Source organism: Leucopleurus acutus (genome assembly GCF_964270905.1).
Source record: "Leucopleurus acutus genome assembly, chromosome: 15".
Lineage (NCBI taxonomy): Eukaryota > Metazoa > Chordata > Mammalia > Artiodactyla > Delphinidae > Leucopleurus > Leucopleurus acutus.
Window position 1 is genome coordinate 39,996,371 of NC_139157.1, and position 16,857 is coordinate 40,013,227.

At 33.2% G+C, this 16,857-nt stretch overlaps 1 protein-coding gene across 1 annotated transcript in view; it reads left to right on the forward strand.

Annotated features, from left to right (window-relative positions):
• TBC1D32 (TBC1 domain family member 32) overlaps positions 1-15,223 on the forward strand; it is a 179,136-nt gene extending 163,913 nt beyond the window's left edge. Inside the window, exons 33-34 of the mRNA XM_082855382.1 lie at positions 5,474-5,662; positions 15,054-15,223. Coding sequence (XP_082711508.1) covers positions 5,474-5,662; positions 15,054-15,173 — 309 coding nt within the window. The 3' untranslated portion in view covers positions 15,174-15,223. The remainder of the gene's footprint in view (positions 1-5,473; positions 5,663-15,053) is intronic.
• The last annotated feature ends 1,634 nt before the right edge of the window (positions 15,224-16,857 follow it).

Sequence of the window (16,857 nt, forward strand, 5' to 3'; positions counted from 1 at the left end):
AATAATTATGTTTGTCTCAGTGTTGCATCTTAATGTGCTTTGGCATAAGCTTAAGTATGATTAAGGAGCAAAATTTTCTAGGAAGGCTATGGTACGTTTTGATGCATATTGTATAAGTGATTTTCCTCCCTCTTTATCCTAAAAAGGCATTCAAATGTTTCAAATTATAATTCAGTGTAAGGAACATTGGTTTACTATAAAAACGTAATTAGTTTGTTTCACTTTCTTTGTAACCTATTCCGTAAACTACTAATAATATTTTCTCAATGACTGTAAGGCCTCAACTGCTTGTTTTGAAAATATAGTGTATTTTTGAGACTTATCATAAGAGGGAATTTGGCAGTATCTAGCAAAAACATATGTGCATTTACCCTTTCATCCAGCAGTCTCATTTATAGAAATCTATCCCAGAGATAACACGGACAAAAATATTGAAAATGTATGTGTACAAATATGTTTTTATAGCATATAGTATCAAAGGACTAGAAATAATGCAAGTGTCCATAAACGGGATTGTTGAATGAGTTATGGTTTATCCACAGAGTAGCCCTATGCACTTATAAAAATGAATGAGAAGTACCTCTGTATATTGCCATGGAGTGATATACAGGATCTTTTTTTAAGTGAGAAAAAGGTGGAGACAAAAAAGAGTGTTTAGTACATTACTATTTGTATGAGAAAGGGTGGAGATATAAATACATGTACAAATATCCTTATATTAAAAACATGAAAGAATGTATCATATTTTGTTAAACGATTTCTTATAGGGATAGGGAAAAGAATAAGCTGAAGAATCAGGAAATATACCTTACTTTGTCTTTTTACTTTGGAGTCATTTAAATAGTTCATATAATATAAACACATATAATTAAATGAACCTAACAGTACCCACTTGATAGTATAACCTTATGAGGCACTTTATTTTTTTTAACCATTTTTAAATTATAGTTAATTTACAATGTTGTGTAAGTGATTCAGTTATACATACATATATCTGTGTGTGTGTATATATATATGTATATATATGTTATTTTCAGAATCTTTTCCATTATAGGTTATTACAAGACATTGAATATACTTCCCTGTGCTCTACAGTAGGTCCTTGTCATTTACCTATTTTATATATAGTAGTGTGTATATGTTAATCCCAAACTCCTAATTTATCTCCCACACCTGCTGTTATCCTCTCTGGTAACCATAAGTTTGTTCTCTATGTCTGTGAGTCTCTGTTTTGGTAAATAAGTTCATTTATATCATTTTTTTTAGATTCCACATATAAGTGATACCATATGATAGTTGTCTTTCTCTGTCTGATTTACTTCACTTAGTGTGATAATATCTAGGTCCATCCATGTTGCTGCAAATGGCATTATTTCATTCTTTTTTATGGCTGAGTAATATTCCATTGTGTATATGTGCCACGTCTTCAGTATCCATTCATCTGTTGATGGACACTTAGGTTGCTTCCATGTCTTGGCTATTGTAAATAGTGCTGCAGTGAACATCGGGGTGCATGTATGTTTTCAAATTAGAGTTTTCTCCAGATATATGCCCAGGAGTAGAATTGCTGGATCATATGGTAGCTCTATTTTTAGTTTTTACGGGACCTCCATACTGTTCTCCATAGGGTCTGCACCAGTTTACATTCCTACCAACAGTATAGGAGGGTTTCTTTTTCTCCACACCCTAAAAGGCACTTTAAAACACAGTAATTTGACTGTACATGCCAAGTAATACATTGTCTAAATGACAAATAAAACAGCAAAAATACTACTGTTTTAAGTAATTATATTGCTTGTGGTCATGTTAGTATTATTATTCTGGATTGTTATTTTTGTCATGTGTGGTAAATGAAATGAAAAATTAATTCAGTTTGTTTTAAAGCAAACACAGATGTAACATATAGGAATTTACGATGTGTTTTATCTTAAAATTTTTAAAGAGGGGAAACCTATACAGGAAAATGGACTTCAGACATATCAGCCAGTCAGAATTTTGAAGCTTTGATGAGTCTGGTTCATGTACTGCTTTTTTCCTTTTATGTGTATTTGGAATAATTCCATAATAAAAATGTTAAAGAAAAAAGTTCATCATGTCTATTTGGACACATACTATTTCTTTTGTCCTGTTGGAGTCCTAGACTATCAGCTGATTCACGGACTATTTCATTTTATAAATACAGAGAAGTTACTTCCTTAACTCATGGTTCAGCATTCTTCCAGGGGAATAGTGTTTTAGAATTCTATTACAATTTAATAATTCTGGAGTATCTTACACATATAATAGCAATAGCAGATACAGTTCCTACCAAGTGAAGAAGGTCATATATTTAAAAAGTGTATGCCTCCTCTTTAAATATAAGTCCCATGAGAGCAGGAACTAAATGTCTTTTGTTCACAGAAGAATTATAACACTTGTAGATTAGGTACATAAATGTTTGTTAAATAATAAACATTTGTACCTTTGTTATAGAAAAACATTTACATAGCACTTGATATATTTTCAGAGTGCTTTCAATTATAATCTCTCTTTTTCCTTTCCTAAATTTCCCATGTGTAGAAAAGGCTGGTATTATTCTCCATTTAATGGAAAAAAATAGACATTGTATAGAAAACACTGCATGAATGTTGCGTAAATGCCAGAAAATTGCCACTGCATTAGAAACTATGTATAATAAATAAGTAATTGCAGATTTGGGGGCAACTTTTTTTAACCAATATGGGTAAAGCTTTATGGATAAATAAGTATTTTGACTTCGGATATGTTTGTTTGAATCATATAAAATTGCTAGGCTTAAAGGTCAAAATGAGTTGACGAACAACAGTTCCACACCATTCAACCTGTAGAATAGGCCAACTAGAAAGAAGATAGAAACTGTTACCCCTTCATTACTGTCGACTTGCTAGTCACCTATGAAGCTGACAACTGAATGGGAACTGCTTTCTCTGGCTACTTGGATCATTTGTATTAATTTTCACTCTTCGGTTGTTTCTCCTTCTTCATTCATCCAGAGTCTCTCATTTTCATTAACAAAGCGTGGCCGTAAATTGATTGGTATTAACATCTGTAGCAAAGAACAGACAGAAGCCTGGCAGCAGTGCATTAGGGAATTAAAAACGTTTTGCTTCTAGTCAAAGAACCACTGACTCTTTCAAGCCATCTAGTCAAGTAGGAGCAAGAGATATATTTCCTCCCCAGGGCAGCTGAGCTATACTGTGTGGATACTTGATTAGGCAGTGGAAGTTGGTGATGAGCTTTGCATACCAACCTTCCCTCCAGGTCAAGATCTAGGAGAAGAATCCTGTTGCTGCCAAGTGAAAAGTAAAGTTGTGACCAAAGGAAATTAAATATATCCTTCCTGTTGACAAATATTGGATGTTCACAGATATATTTTAATTCAATATTGAGTTAACCGATGGGCTCTATGAAAAGATTTTGAAACATAATAGAAGGGAACATAATATTTGTAAAGGAAAATCCGATACCTGAAACAGAATTAAAGTTAAAAAAAAAAAAAAAGAAAATATTTGGTCATGTATAGTTGGCATTATCAATAATAAGAACTATGACCAGAAAATGAGATGAAAAGATATGCCTATAATAGCCTGAAATTAAAAGGTTAATGGTTGACATGAGTAATGATGTATGGAAAACAAAAACTTTATGATACCATCTGGTATGGGCTGATTTGTGCCCTTCCCTCCCTGCACCCCCCCCTGCAAAATTCATATGTTGAAGTCTTAACCCTCAGTACCTCAGAATGAGACTGTATTTGGAGACAGAGTCTTTAAAGGGGTAATTAAGTTAAAATGAGGTCATTAGGGTGGGTCTGAATCCAATATTATCAGTGTACTTATAAGAAGAAATTTGGACACCAGACACGTACAAGAGAAAGACCATGTGAAAACGTTGGGAGAAGACGGCCATTTACAAGCCAAGGAGAGAGGCCTCAGAAGAAACCAACCTTGCCAATACCTTAACCGTGGGCTTCTCCAAAATCTAGAGAAGATAAATTTCTGTTGTTTAAGTCACCCAGTCTGTTACCTTGTTACGACAACCTCAGCAAACCAATACACCTTGATAAAGGCAGTTAAAAGCAGAAGCAGCATCCCTCTAAACTGAATCAGGGAAATAAAAGCAAATTTTAGAAACTGTTCAATAATATACTTTTTAAAGGTCAAAACAGTGGAACAAAAAGGAAAATTTGTGTATGTCTACTTTATCTATGACAAAGTGAGATAAACCTCCATATCTCCTCCGTTCCTTCCCACCTCTAAAGAACAAAACTATAGGGAAGAGAGGTTCAATCAAAGAAATCTTTCCTCAGTGGCAAATTGTAAATCATAAATTAAAAATATTGGAAAGTAATTGTCTTAGTTTCCCAGGACTGTAGTATCAAAGTACTACAAAGTCAGTAACTTAAAACAATAGAAATTTATCATCTCACAGTTTGGGGGGATAAGTGTTGGCAAGGCTCTGTTCCCTTTGAAGGCACTGGGGAAAGAACTGTTTGATGGCCCTCTCCTAGCTTCTGGTAGCCTTAGATATTCCTTGGCTTATAGATGCATCACTCCAATCTTCTGTCTTCACGTGACATTCTCCATGTGTGTCCTTTCAACTTCTGCCTTCTGTGTGTGTTCAGATTGTTCAGTTTCCTTGATACCAGTCATATTGGAATAGGGTTCACCCTAATGACCTCATTTTAACTTGATTACCTCTGTAAAGACGCTGTTTTCAAATAATGTCACATTCATAGGTCCTGGGATTTAGGACTTTGACGTATTTTTGGGGGGAGACACAATTCCACCTGCAACATTAATGTACCAAAATATTAACAATGTTAATCACTGTATTTTTTTAAGTTTTCTGTTTGTTTTTGTGATGGGTATGTATTACTTTTATAATCTGAAAAATATTATTCAGAAAGTAAAGTAAATGATTTTTGTAAAAAGTCTCATATTTGAATTCTATTCATTAGCTCTCAGTTTTTATGTTATATAATTCTAGTTGGTTTAAATTGCTTTCTGATTCACCAAGAGTCCATATGCATATTTAGCAATCATCATCTGCATAATTATACAGCTGTGATTATAGGTAGGATAGAAAAAGCTCCAATCGCTGAATTAAAATAGTCTCAGCATTTGTTATCTGTAGAGAGCAGACTGGTGTTATGGTAAGAGGAGGAAAATATGACTAAAGAAGGCATTTAGCAATAGCATAATGAACAGTGTGAACACCATCCAGTTACCCCTAAGTCCTGAATCCCAAGGCCATGAAACTTTTCTCACACATTAGGCAAATAGGTGAAGCATCCTTATTAGGCTTCTTGTATGCAAAATGTCTTTCTGTTTTGATTAAATGCTAAGCTCTTCATTGGTTTTGTGTGAGTTATTGGGTACTGTTTTTTAAAAGTCAAATACGGCTTTATAAGCTTTCTAATGAACTAAATTCTTTTTTTTTTTTCTTTCCCTAGATTTGCCTGCAATGGATAACTCAGTGTTTTTGGAATTATTTAGATTGGATAGAAATCTGCCATTATATTGCTACTTGTATTTTCCTTGGTCCTGATTATCAAGTGTATATCTGTATAGCTATATTCAAACATCTACAACAAGACATTCTACAGCACACTCAGATTCAAGATCTGCAGGTTTTCCTAAAAGTAAGTAACTTTACTTCTAGAGGAAAAATTTTGGCTGAAAGTTAATGGTCAACTTTGATGGTGTGTCTAATGCCAGATATTTTTCTAGACACTCATGAAATCCTAAAAACAACCTTGAGAGGTAGTTATTATCTTTATTTTAGAGATGAGGAAACCAAGGCACTGAGTTAAATAAATTACCCAAGATTTTACAGCTGGTGAGTGGTGCTAGAGAGTGGTGGGCCTGGGATATGAAGTTAAGCTGCCTGGCTACAAAATTTTGCTTTCAGCCAGTATGCTGTGCCAAAAGGGCTTTTTTTTTTTTTTTTTTTTTTTTGGATAGTCCTATATCTTATTTAGTCAATAAAAGTTCAAGTTACTGCGTGTTAATACAGAGCTTTGATACTTTTTAAAAACATTTAATGTAATTGCCTATACCTTCATATTTTTCTAAACTATCAAATATTTTTATAAAAGGTTTCCATGAAAGATTCTATCATAACACTCTTTTTAAAAAAGTCACTACTATATATAAGTTAATATTTTAAAGCAAGATATAGCTGCTTTCTTTCTCACAATAATGGGACTTTTGAAGCTCTGGACTTTAGAAAATGCAAGATATATAAATATATCTCTGTGTGTGATTCTTCCTGGAAATCCAACTTTTTGTTTTAAGTTAAAATCTTTCCTTGAATTTAAAATATGTTTCCCTCCCCCTGCTACCCTCAGACACACATATGCACGCATATGCATACATACACCAAAACCAACATTAGGTTTTTTCTAGGTGGACAGATAATTGCTACGTGAATTAATTTTATCTTTATTCTTTACCATTAGATACTTGTCAGTTATTTTTCATTTAATGATGATTTTTTGTAAGTACATGTTATTGATCATTTAAGATTGCGAAACTATCAAGCATTTTTACTTCATAAATACTGAATTCAAAAGGTCTCAAACTTTCTACATATATCAATAGAATTATGATCTTAGAAACATTTTTAATGAAATAAAGTATAACAAGACAATGGTCATACATGTAGAAGGAAAACTTAAGTAGAAAAAGAAAAAAGTGGTCTGTAAGAGGTAATTTGGAGAACAGGGATGGTTAAGTAAATGAGAATTATGTTGAGGACAAAATGTGGGTTCCTTTTCAGTAAGGGACATTTTCATTAGTTGCAGTGGTCAGTTATAGAGATTTCAGTCTGAAATTTCCCCAAACTCTTATGTTTTTATATCTCCTAACTTATAATTATCTAACCTCTTATCCTACTTTAGTTTCTCTTACAGTGTTTGTCACTGGCTGAAATTATTTTAGGTATGTTTTTGTCAATCTTCCCCAGTATAATGTGTAATCCTCCACAAGGATTGTGATTTTGTCTATCTCGTTTACTAATGTATTTTTCAGTGCCTTGAACAGCACCTGGCACAGAGCAAGTGCTCAATAAATACTTGTGGATAGAGTAAACAAAGAATGTAAATAAATATAAAGGGAAAGATGAATGAACTTAGTTTTTATTCACATTGAATAACAAACATTACTAACATCTTCCTTTCTACCAGAAGGATATCCTTATATTTCATGACCTTTAAATCTGATTGATGTTGGTGATTATTGCAGTTTCATCCCTTTCTTGATTACTGCCAGGAAAAATTATAATAGGGTTTACAAATGGTGACCTCTTTAAATATTTCCCAAACTCTGTTGTGTTCTGAGCATAATGCTGTCAATTTAAAACTTAAATTTAAAGAATTTTAAAGTGAGGGTAAAAAGATTATCTTTACTACCTAAGTCCTATTTAAATTACTAAAATATTAGCTGAATTGGTTTAAATCCAAACTAAGAACATGTTGGCAAAGAATTAATTTTAGCACTTGTCCTGGAACTAACCTTACTTCTTACTCCTGCTATTTGCATTCATCTGAGGTATTAGGAAAAATGCCTTTCTAATACCTTTCTAATACCGTGACTTCACTGTATTTTTTGTTTTATTTTCAGCAGGTAGGTCTCACGGTCACTGATTTCTTTTGGTGGGTATTTTTCTTGTGAGATAAATTCCAGTGTAGTTAATTTTGAAATATGCATTTACATACCCCTTTAAGTACTCCATTAAGCCCTGTTATAATCTCTTCTTTGCACAGTATGTAAACATATGTAGACTGTTTTTCACTTATTCACATATTACCCAATCATGAAATTTTGATTAAGGAAGTGATTTTTATTCTTCCTCCCCTCAAAAGATCCCCCTAGTCAGAAAGATATTTGATTTTAAAAGTCCTCATTAAACTACAGTTAGGGAGATTAAACCTTGGAAATTATGTTTTATATCTGATCCAAAATCTCAGACTTGTTCAAAAGGAAAAAAACTTATCAATAATTCTCCATATAACTACATACCACAGCCATAATAATATTCTTACATAGATTACATGTTGTGCCCTGACTCTACATATTTAATAATGACTGCTTCTGAGAGGAAAGAGGAGGTAGAGTAAAACAGGGGACTTTTACTTTTTATTGAGTATATTTGTGTGGACTTTTTTTTTGTTTTGAATAATGGGACCATGCTTCTTTTGTAATAAAACTACTTTTTAAAAGGAAGATGTTAATCATTATATAAAAATGGATAGAACAAGCATCTGACTGTGGTAAATAAGTTCAAATAATCAGGCCCAATTGAATTAGTTTCCAAAATACTGAAAAACCACAAGCATGTTTTCAGTTACAGTATTATCAGTTATCCCGAGAAACTTGAGATAATGAGATGATTCCAGAATTGAAAATACGGAGTTCTTTTGCCGGTTTTAAGTTTCATGTACTGACAGAAGGGGCATGTTGGAAATATTACTTTAGGAATAAAAATCTGTCTGAAGCATGTAGTGTAGACAAAATACCAACCCATTCTGTATTCATTTTGGTTTAGGCTCAAGATTTTAAATCAGGTAATTGAATCTAGACTCAGTGTTTGCATTTCTGGTAGGCCACTGAACAATTCTTCCTGATCAGTATATTAAAAAGATGACTTGAAATTTCTTAACTCAGGTTTACTAAAAAAAAAAAAAAAAAAAAAAAAACAAGCAAGCAATAAAACTTGTTTATGTTTCCTCATTTGATTAAACCACTAAAAGATTAGATGAATGCCATGGGTATAAGTTTATCAGCAAGGTGTTATCTGAGTTTTTCACAATATCTTTTTAGGCACAACAAGAATGTGGGTTGGATAATAGAGCAGCTAAGTGCATTATTCCCACACTGTGGTGACTGATAGATTAGTGCTGACCTAGAAGGCAACTTCTAAAGGTGTGCTGAAGAGCTTAGTCCTTGGACCTAATGTTTTTCTGTGACAGATGATGGTTCAGAAAATCTGTAGGCATCAAACATCCAGAAACAAAAACATCATCCAACAAAATAAATATTCTCAAATATCTCAGACTTGAAAGTCTAAAGTTGGGTTGGTTTATTTTTAATGGATGGATCTCTCTTTCTCTCTCTCTCTCTCCCTCTCTCTCTCTCTCTCTCTCTCTCTCTCTCACTCTCACACACACACACACACACACACACACACACAAGCAACAAGTGTAGGGAGAATTACTTTGATAGTACTTCAGAAGACCCACTGTTTTACCAGACTGGCTGTATTGCATTCCTCTGCATGGTAATAGGCTGACAGTAATCTAGGTTTTACTTTATTAATTCAACCTGGGGACAAACATCACTGAAATGCCAGGCTAGGAGAAGATTGCTTTCCAGTGAAAATCAGGCTGTGAAGACTCAAAATACTTAATTAAAATGCTTCAACTAAATCCTGCATATTATGGCAAAATCAATTTATAATTATGTAAAAATAAGATTAATTTCAACCCATCAGTAAATTGTCAAGAGGGTTTTTTTGTTGTTGTTAATATTGCAGCTGTGGTTACCTGAGCATGTTGACAGGGTAAGAAATGGAGATCAGACTGAAAATAATAATAATAATTGTATTCTAAGCTCTCAAAAGACAAAAGTGTTTATAGTATTAAAAATAATTCACCATCCAAAGGATCAGACACAACAAGCTCAGTATTATTCAACTGTGGTTTTCAGTTATGTTTTCTGCATTGACCTTATATCACTTGAGTCCACCTCAAGTTAAATTCTGCCACTCTGTGTAAGCTTGGGCATGTTGCTTACCTCTCCATGCTTCAGTTTTCCCATCTGTCTAGTTGGGCATGAAATAATACCTATCACATAGAGTTGTTGAGGAACTAAATGAGATGATATCTGTAAAATACTTCTAGAACATTATCTGACACATTGCAAGTGCTTTTAAAAAAAAGTAGCAGTTATTTGAGTTTCTACATCCCTGTTCATCCTTCTCTTGTATTTTTTTTTTTTTTACTTAAAAAATGTGCAAACAACACAGCAAAGGAAACAGGATTTTCTCCTGAATCCATTGCTAGACTATATACTTTTGCTCCCATTTTCTTCTCCAGCTCCTGAGACATCTTGTTATTATATTATGTAGTAATACCAGGCATGTACTGCAGATCTATGTGAGGAACATTCTCTTACGTTGTATCTGATCAAGGCCTATTCCCTCATTTACCCAGCCAAAATTTAATCATCTCTGTAGTCATCACATATGCCATGTACCCCTCAGCTGAGTTAAAGTCTTTACGAATGCATACTTTATCCTAAATATTTAAGAACATCGTGTTCTCTCCAGAACTACACTTTCTGTCTAAACTTTCCTGATCTTAAAAATCACTAGGGTCCTTATTAAAACTGATATACCTAGATTCCTCCCAGACCTACTAAGACAGTTTTCATGACAGAGAACTACGTTGTCAGATTTTAGTATAAAATCTCAAGTAGCTTGCAACCTTTAGAATATGTGAAAATGTTACCTTTGGAGGTTGAACACGAGGGATTCAGAAGTTTGGGAAATATTGGGTCCAGGAATTTCTAATTATACCAAACACTCTAGGAAGAATATACTAGAAGAAACGTGACTTACAGGTTGTTTGTGTTTCTACTGCTTTGACCAGGAAGGAAGATCCTTTTTTATATCATAGTTCAGACATAACACACAAGAGCTCATCTCCAGCAAGGGTAAAGAGCAGAACTAAGTTCACAAAACCCCTTCTCTTACGTAACTCTAACTGTATAATTTGGTGCTTCCTATGTGAGAGATGACATTAATATGGATCCTTTGTTAAGTTAGTGGATAGTAAGTTCTATATACCTTTTGTGGCAAAATTATTTTATATGCGTCCTGGTGATTATTAATTAGTTGACTCTTTGTTCCAATTTAACCCAAAGTGATGTATCTTACTTTTTTTCCTCCATACGCTATAAAGAGCTATTATCTTTTTTTAAAATCACCTTTTGAATGCATTAATAATTAAATATTAGGGAAACGGTATATCAGAAAATACCTAAACTTGGTCCTAAAATCTTAAAACTAAGGCATGTCATGGTAGCACACTTCATCTTTTCATGCTTTGTATCTATTTACCACCCTGAAAGTCCTTATTTTCAATTCAAATTCCAAATTTACAGGGCTTGCAGTAGGTCTAAAAACATTTCTGCTGGAAACTATTTTTGAAAACTTTGATAAAAATGATGATTGAAATTATAGGTATAGCTTGATTTCCACAATAGGCATATTCTTGAGAAGTTGCAAGAAAGGACAGTAATAGCTTAATATTTTAAGTGAATTGTTCTCTTACATTTTTGGTAAGGGGTTGAAGAGCAGAGACTAGAGTCAATGATCTTTAATGGGCCTGTCCACACTTAACGTTACAAATTGGCAGTTCAATCAAGAAAATCTAGCTCAACCATTTCAGAGAAAGGTTAATAAAAACGTTATTATGACCACGGTTAATACTGTGAGTGCTTATTGAATGCCAGGCACTCGGCAAAGGGAGTAACAGGTACTGCTCATTTACTCATTGACCATCGTCCAGCATCTGTGTTCCAGGCATCGTTGTAGTCACAAGAATAGGCCATGGCCTTGCCAAATTGACCTTAACATTCTACCAGTAGATAAATAATATGTGAATAAATATATAATATTTCAGGTATTGATAGATCTTATTATAAAGAAATCAAACACAGTAAGGGAGTCAGAGAGGGAGATTCATAGCTGCTGTTTAGATAAAGAGCCCAGTGAAGGCTACTCTGAGGCTAATTAGCCCAGTGAGGCTAATCAGAAACCTGAATAAAGCAAAGGAAAAAAAGCAATGCACAGATTTCTGTACAAAATCCTTCTACATGAGAAGAAAGACAAGTGCAAAGGCTCAGAGGTTGGAATGAGCTTGGCCCACTTAGAAAGTGTCAAGATGACCATTGTGGCCAAAACGAGGTGAGGGAGTAAGAATGGTTGGAGATGAGACAGGAGTCAGATCACATAAGGCTTTATAATTCATGGTAGAGTTCAGACAACATAATTTATGCTGTTATTCAGCCTTTGTAAAATTGAGGCTTAGAGAATCTGTAAACTTTCCCAGGTTCATACATCTAGTAACTAATATAGGTGAGTTTTTACCCTTTTTTGGTCTGAATCCAAATCCTGTGATCTTTCTAGTGTATTATTGACCAGTCTGTTTACTTTAAAAAAAAAAAAAAATCCTAAATTCAGTGGAACTTCTAATTAAGTGCTCTCAGTAGTAAAAGAAAACCAGTGGATACATACTTGAAACTAGATTCTATGTACAAAGGAGAGAGGGAAACTGTGTATATGTCATATTATATAATTGAATACACACACAGCATTGTGGTTTAAGATGGTGATTTTTAATGCTTTTCTGATGGTTCAACATTTGAAACCCAACATTAATGAAAAAAAGCAAATCATTGAAGGCACACTGGTTGAAAAGCCACTAGGAAGAAAAAGAAAATGCAGTATACTCATTATGGACTTCCCAACCAAGACAAACTACTTATTAAAACAAAACTTGAACAAATAGTGCACTGTTTATATAAAATGGAATAATGTTACCTTATATAATTACATATGCCTACTTATTTAAAGAATAAGGGAATTCATATTTTTTTAGAGTCCAATATACTTATGTCTATAAATGAAATGATAATAAAGCAGTATTCTGAGGAAATGGTCCTTTATAACTTGAATGATAAGCTGGCAGTCTAAATGGTCATAATTACAAAGAAAATTAATTCACTGAAAAGGCTATAAGAACATTTCAGATAAAATGAAACATATTCCACTTTGAAGACAAAGTGGAATTCAGAGATTCTAAAATTTTATTCAGAGTTAAAATTGCCTGTGAATTTTAAATAATCTGTATAATTTAAAAACATTCCTTTTAAAATAAATATTTAATTCATTATGAAATAAGACCTTAATAGCCTTATCTTTCTCTTATGAAATAAGACCTCAACTTTACTTGCCATTTAATGGGTGTGTCTTCAGTATAATTATCAGAGTATTTTCTCTTTATTTTAAAATTAATGTCCAAAATGGAAGCCATAATTCAAAAAACATGTTTTAAGGAAAAAAGTATTTTTAAACCAAGTAATAGCTATGGTTCTCCATAGGTAGTTTTTATTTTTAAGTTAAAGTGGAGCAATGATTAAAAGATGTTAAAATAGGTTTTGCTTATTTTTGCCCAGAAAGAATTATTAGAGGTATTGTTCAAATGCTGTCATCTCCTATTGTAATTCACATTTAATGAACAATAAGCATTCTTTTAAAAATCATGAATATGTACTAAGACAATTTTTCTGTCATTAGGTTTTTTTTCTTCTGGTTAGAATAACACATTACTATAATTCTTTTCCAAGTTAGGTATAGTTTTAGTGAGAGGGTGATTAATGTCAAATCACACATAATTTGAATGAAGAGAATGGATAACTTCATAAATAGTTCCGTGACTACAACTCTAACCGTTTAAAGTGAATTCTTGAACAGTAAGATTGGTCTTACTTCAATCCTGTTTTTTGCCCAAAGAACAAAGTGAAATATGTTTGATAGAGAGAAATTTACATAGTATTTCTGCTATTCATAAGATGAACATCTTCCTTTTGATTCAGTTGCTTATACGTAAAACTGGAGATATGATATATACTTCAGTTGTTAATGTTTTAGGACAGAGACCCGTCTCATTCATCTTTGGGTCTTCACTGTATAACCAAGAACTTTACATACAATAAGGGAATGAATGAGATTAATGAATGAAGAAATGAAGAAATGGATAACGTCACAAGTATTTTAAAATTAAGAGTAAAGTTCAAATTTTTATGTTCGAGGGTATTAGCTCTAGTCTTAAAGGTGTAATCTTATGCATATAACTTAACATCATTTAGTTTTCTTAATTATAATATCAGCCTTGTAGATCAGTAATAATACTTTTTTTTTTAAGTACCCATTAACTTTTCCCCCAAATTACCTAGATTTTAGGTGGTATGTGGCAAGTAAGTGTACTGTTCTCCCATTATGTGCAAGCTGTGAACTATTACTAATCTAGTAGTGACTAGCGACATCTGAGGCCTTTAAAAACATCCATTCTTACTGAGAATTTGTGGTGTTTTCCTAACTGCCCTACACTGATGTCTCTCATCTACAGACTGTCTCTAACACAATATTTGGTATATGATAATATCTTATATTTTATTCTTTTGAATTGTTTATTGTTAGTAGCTTTTGCCTTTAAGCTATTTTCTCCAGAAAGGCATGAATTGCTCCAAATTTTTTATAACCTCCAAAACTTCTAACATAATACATTACATTGAATCAAAGATCATGTTTCTTTTTTCTTTTTTTTTTTAAGGGATCATGTTTCTTTTGCAGAATTTTTTTGTTGTTACCTTGAAGGGTAGGCATTGCATAGCGAGTATTTGGAGATACTAAAAGAAATAGTCATAAAATTTCCTAAAAGTGTCTAAGATTCTAAATGGATGCTCCTACTATTTTTCATTCTTGAGTGCCTCATTTGGGACACTAACCATTAAATTCCAAATTAGTATAGACATGCATAGTACCAACATTATGAATTGCAGACTGTTGGAGATTTTATGAACAGTAGCTGTAGAACTGATATTTCTTACATTATAAGTATCCTTTGATAAGCTTTAGAGTCTTTACTAATTACAAATGTGAACAATCATTCTATAATTGAAACTATTATATCTTAAATATTAGGAAGATTTCATTATCTTGTTTTTTTGTTAGCGGTAAAGCATTTTTGGTTTTGAAAACAGGCAACCTTGTTTCACAGGGACATGGTTTCTTGCCATCATATATGTATAGCCTACTAAATAAAAAAGCAGTTACACATTTATTAGAAACATAAAACCCCCATCTATAGCTGAAAAAAAATGATACATTAACTGTTTAAAACTCATTAACTTAGAATTGTGTGTCTTTACCCAAGCGAATGAACATCTCTTTCTATTTTTTGACAGGAAGAAGCACTGCATGGGTTTCGAGTGAGTGATTACTTTGAATACATGGAAATTTTGGAACAAAACTACCGACCAGTGCTGCTGAGAGACATGTGGAACATTAGAGTGCAAAGCACATAGATCATGGAACACGCAATTTAATTTTATGTTTTATTTATTTTTAAAGGAGACAGAGGGACTTGACTTTTCTGTGTCTATAACACCATATGCTTTGTGAATACACAGTATTGTAAATCAGTACTGAGAGTTTTTGAATATAATAATATATTCCAGTAGCTATTGGCTCAATTGAAGTGAATTCATTTTTGTAAATTTGTTGTTGTGTAAGGTTGTTTTAGAATCAAATCTAGCTTATTTATAGTTCTTTATGTTTAAGAGTTAGTCTTAACCTACATTTCCTTCTTCCCAGGATGATTAAAATATTTTTTCCAATGAGTTTGGAAAGTAGCAGCAGTATTGTAAATAATTGACCAGCCAGAGAGATTCCATAGAGACAAGGAAGACAATTGTTTTCTTCATTTTTATGTCTTTACATATAAAGGAAAATAGGCAAAACCATAACTGCTTATTTTACATATGGAGGAACAAATGATATTATGGCAAGTGGTAGGAAAATTGTCGTCGTCAGACATAATTGTTTTTCTAGGAATTGATTTTTTTTTTTTTTTTTTTTTGCGGTACGCGGGCCTCCCACTGCTGTGGCCTCTCCCGTTGCGGAGCACAGGCTCCGGACGCGCAGGCCCAGCGGCCACGGCTCACGGGCTCAGCCGCTCCGCGGCATGCGGGATCCTCCCGGACTGGGGCACGAACCCGTGTCCCCTGCATCGGCAGGCGGACTCTCAACCACTGCGCCACCAGGGAAGCCCTAGGAATTGCTTTTGATACCTATATCAATTTATAATTTTTCATATGAAATGTAGTCTCTACATGGTTCATCTAAAAGATAGATTGGTTATTTCATACTGATACGCATTTGACTCTCGTTTGTTATGTGGTTTACTCAGTGATAGATTTGATTTGTACTGAACTTGAAAACATTAAAGAGAATAGATTTGTAAATTATTTTAAATGACCAACACAGTGTTTTATTTAAATAGAAGGCTCTGCTCCAGTGAGATTAATATGCTAGGCTCTATTTTCTTGTAACCATCACATTTAATATATGAAAGATAAGACACAAAAATATTAATTTTTCAGTCAGCAATTTCAACAAGTTTTAAAAATTATAGGTAGAGGTCATTTTGTATTCATTGCTTATATTTAAATATAAATCAACCATTAAAACCATTCTGGAGCCTTTTTTTCCCCCAACCAAAAATGGCTTATCTACAGACTCTATTTTTCCTTTTAGTATGATGAAATAACTGGTACCATACAATTTTCAGTTTTGTGATATTTAGGCGATTGTAGTATCAACCTTCCAAAATCAGTTTTTGTGCTGTAAATGCCAACAGCAGCTTGTCAGTAATGGTGTTCCTAAAGGGCACTGAAAAAGTTAAGAAAATTGAGCAAGTTAATTTGACATATTGCCCACTTTAGCTCTGGCTGATGTGAGTTAAGTAAGAAAGCCCCAGGTTACTCAAAACACCAAGTTTTGTCTACTTTCAAAATTAATTTTGAAAAGCTTGTTCCACAGAACCTGTAGTACCTGTTTCTGTTCTTTCCCGTTCTGTTCCTGAGACGTTGTTATTGGTCCTGAGAAACTTGCAGCTTTATTTCTTTTTAAAAGGTCTTACATGGTAATTGGAAATACAAATGGAGAAGGAACTATAACTTAATTTTATAATATTCATTGGTGATTTTG